The 3,879-nt window shown below is 39.6% G+C and overlaps 1 protein-coding gene across 2 annotated transcripts in view; it reads left to right on the top strand.

The window, feature by feature from the left end:
* Nucleotides 1–3,608, top strand: part of LOC135095991 (uncharacterized) — a 67,256-nt gene extending 63,648 nt beyond the window's left edge. For both annotated transcript variants that reach the window (XM_063997160.1, XM_063997159.1), the window contains exons 3-4: nt 587–695; nt 2,709–3,608. In XM_063997160.1, coding sequence (XP_063853230.1) covers nt 587–695; nt 2,709–3,481 — 882 coding nt within the window. In that variant the 3' untranslated portion in view covers nt 3,482–3,608. The remainder of the gene's footprint in view (nt 1–586; nt 696–2,708) is intronic.
* The last annotated feature ends 271 nt before the right edge of the window (nt 3,609–3,879 follow it).

Here is a 3,879-nt window from a genome sequence, read left to right as displayed (position 1 = left end):
AACCTAACCTAACCTAATGAAACCTAACCTAACCTAACCTAAACTAACCTAACCTAACATGATTTGACCTAACCTAACCTTGCTTAACTTAACCTAACCTAACCTAACCTAATGTAACCTAACCTTGCCTAACTAAAGCTAACCTAACCTAATCTAATCTAACCTAACTTAACCTAACCTAACCTAATGTAACCTAACCTTGCCTAACTAAAGCTAACCTAACCTAATCTAATCTAACCTAACTTAACCTAACCTAATCTAATCTAACATAACTTAACCTAACCTAGCGTAACCTAACCTAACTTACCCAATGAAAGAAGAGTGAAGCTTTTAAACATTTCTTAGAGAGGTGTAAACTAAGAGGGGGTCTGGTGGGGGTCCTGATGCGACCTAAGGGGATGTAACTAGGGCGATGTAAACAGAATTCTCAGGGACAGGAACTACTACTACTACTACTACTACTACTACTACTACTACTACTACTACTACTACTACTACTACTACTACTACTACTACTACTACTACTACTACTACTTCCTGCACCAACCCTTGTGTTCCTGTGTTACTGTACTCTGTTTTGTGACAGGTGCGCCACGCCAAGGCTCTGCTGGAGTGTGCTGGCAACATGACCCTTGACGTGGCCCGCTGCATACTGGGTGCACACTTCCGCACACTCAGGGCCACTCGGACTGCTGGTAAGTTGGGTTAGGTTAGGTTATTGGGGTTTGGTTAAGTTCGGTTTGTTCGTTTTTTTCGTTTTGTTTGTTTTTTGTTGTTTTTCGTGAGTTTTTTTTTTCTTTCTTTTTGTTTAGGGTGGTTAGGTTAGGTTAGATTAGGTTTTCTTTTTTATTTAGCTTTTTTTTTTGGTTTGATTAAGTTAGATTATTTTACTTATTTTTTTTTTTTTTCTTTGTTTTCTTTTACTCTATAAGCTAGGTTAGGTTAAGTTAGGTTAGTTTTATTTATTTTTTTCCTTTTTTATTTGGCAGTTTGGTTTGATTAAATTAGGTTAGTTATCATTTTTGCTTTTTTTTCCTTTTTTTATTTTCCTTCACTCCTTTTGGGCCAGGTCAGTGTTAGACCACCTTCACACCAGAGTTTTTCCCCGAATTGGCTTAGAAATCAGTGAAATTTAATGAGGCCCTTCACACACAATGACCACGGCAATGATTTACTGGCTGCGTGCACTTCTGACCCTCACTAGACACCTGCGGAGCCCTTCGGAAGAGATAGTTATTCTCAGAGCAGCAGTCGTGGTTAATCTGTGGCTGACGTTGATGCTGCGTCTTCACAAATTGATATGAATAGTTGTGTCACCATCATTATTATTATTATTATTATTATTATTATTATTATTATTATTATTATTATTATTATTATTATTATTATTACTATTCTTGTTATATGCATGGTATTAGCAGAAGTACAGTACGAATATTTTACAGAACGTCAAGCTAAGTCATCTTCATCAGCTTTTTGGGCAGAATATACTGTTGGCAACCATCTGGAGTTGTTTATTTATGTAGAAAATTAGGTTAGGTTAAGGTAAGGTTAGGTTAAGTTAGGTTAGGTTAGGTTAGGTTAGGTTAGGTTAGGTTAAGTTTGGTTAGGTTAGGTTAGGTTAGGTTAAGTTTGGTTAGGTTAGGTTAGGTTAGGTTAAGTTTGGTTACGTTAGGTTAGGTTAGGTTTGGTTAGGTTAGGTTAGGTTAAGTTTGGTTAGGTTAGGTTAGGTTAAGTTTGGTTAGGTTAGGTTAGGTTAGGTCAGGTTAGGTTAGGTTAAGTTTGGTTAGGTTAGGTTAGGTTAGGTTAAGTTAGGTTAGGTTAAATTATGTTAGGTTAAGTTTAGGTTAGGTTAGGTTAGGTTAGGTTAGGTTAAGTTTGGTTAGGTTAGGTTAGGTTAAGTTTGGTTAGGTTAGGTTAGGTTAGGTTAGGTTAAGTTTTCATGTGTGGTTAGGTTAATTTAGTTATTCATTATGTATTTCAAGGATATTTTGGTCATTTTGGGTACTTAAGAGTTATTTTAGGTATTCAGTAGTGTGTGTTTTTCAGTGTAAAGTATATTAGATTATTCAGAATTTTCTACATTTTAGCTATTTATTTATTTTCTGCAGTGGTATTAAGAAGAGCAGTTGTAGTAGTAGTAGTTGTAGTAGTAGAAGTAGTAGTAGTAGTAGTAGTAGTAGAATTTATATTATTAGTTTAAACCTTATCAAAAATCTATCAGTATCTATCTCTATACACACACACACACACACACACACACACACACACACACACACACACACACACATCCTCATCAGCCCCTGGTAGACTCCAACACCCAAACGAGCTTAGACACCTACTACTAGAACCACAAAAACACCCTTGAGAACCCCAACAACTTCCACAGGACCCTCTTAAACTACCACAGAACCATGAACACCCCCTTGAGAACCCCAGTACCCTCCACAGGACCCTCTTAAACTACCACAGAACCACAACAACACCCTTGAGAACCCCAGTACCCTCCACAGGACCCTCTTAAACTACCACAGAACCATGAACACACCCTTGAGAACCCCAGTACCCTCCACTACCAGCACCCAGACCTCCACAGACACCCAGAACACAAAGATACAGAGAACTAAGGAACTAGAGGGGAACACCAGGGAGTCACAAACATGTCACCTAACCCACACACACCCCAATGATTATGGCCGATCTTCCAGGACTCCGGCGCCTTACTGGGGGTTTCATACAGTGCCCAAGCTGCAGCACTCCTTGGATAGCTGATCTATGCCGCCCTCGCATCCTCGGCTGCCCCAGAAATAAGAGAAACGACAGGAAACTTAGGCGCGTACTTCGGCTCGCAAGGACAAATTCGGGGAAGCTGACGAAAAGCGATAAATCTCTTTTGTCGCGTTTTCAGGACCGTTTAAATGTGGTACAGGTGCTTTGTCATGTGTGTAGGCATAAGAAGGAGGAGTTTTTTGCCCTGCCTAAGAAAGAGAAGGTGCAGGAGGTGGAGGTGGAGAAAAGCAAAAAGAAGAAGAAAAAGAAGAAGGGTAAAGAAATTAATGCTGGTTTGTTCATTCCGCCCCGTTCTGTCGGTGAAAGGAGCAATGGTGGCAGGGAAAACGAATCTATCTTCAGTGCGTCGAAAACTGATGATTTTACCCCAGATGCCCCAGAAAGTACCCTAGAAAGGACCAAAAATACCCTAGATCACTGCAGAAAACCCCTATGTGGCCCAAAAAATTCCCTAGGCAGTCAGAAAGTTACCCTAGCAGCCTTTAAACCCAGAAAAAAAAGTGCCAGGGTAATTTTAAACAGTGTTCCCTGCCAGCCCACCCCTGCCCCTGCCAAGAGATCAAGAGAGAGGAAGAGGACAGTGGCTAACTTAAAGCGAGTGATGGGGAAAGAGAGTGACAAGAGTGAATTATTCAAGGGAGGTGGAAAAAATCAAAATTCACTTAGAAATTTCTTAGATTCTTTATTTTGAGGTGTGTGTGTGTGTGTGTGGGTGTGTGTGTGGGTGTGGTTCATAAAGTGCTTTGATATGTTTGTATGTGTGTTTGTATGTGTTTGTATTGTACTATTGAGAAAATATACACGTTTTTGATGCATTTTTTGTGTTGTTTTTCTTGTTTTCATTTAGGGTCAGGTCAGGAATTCCAGTGACCTAACCTGACCTAACCTGACCTGACATAACCTAACCTTCCCTAGCCTAACCTAACCTTGCATGATTTGTTAGAGAAGTGAAGTAGTAGTAGTAGCAGTAGTAGTAGCAGTAGTAGTAGTAGTAGTAGTAGCAGTAGTAGTAGTAGTAGTAGTAGTAGTAGTAGTAGTAGTAGTAGTAGTAGTTTTTGGATATTTGATGAGTGTAATGGATAAGTTAGC

This window comes from Scylla paramamosain, unplaced genomic scaffold, assembly GCF_035594125.1.
Source record: "Scylla paramamosain isolate STU-SP2022 unplaced genomic scaffold, ASM3559412v1 Contig2, whole genome shotgun sequence".
Taxonomy (NCBI): Eukaryota; Metazoa; Arthropoda; class Malacostraca; order Decapoda; family Portunidae; genus Scylla; species Scylla paramamosain.
The sequence above is the reverse complement of the archived record's forward strand: the minus strand, read 5'-3'. Positions and strand labels throughout refer to the sequence as shown.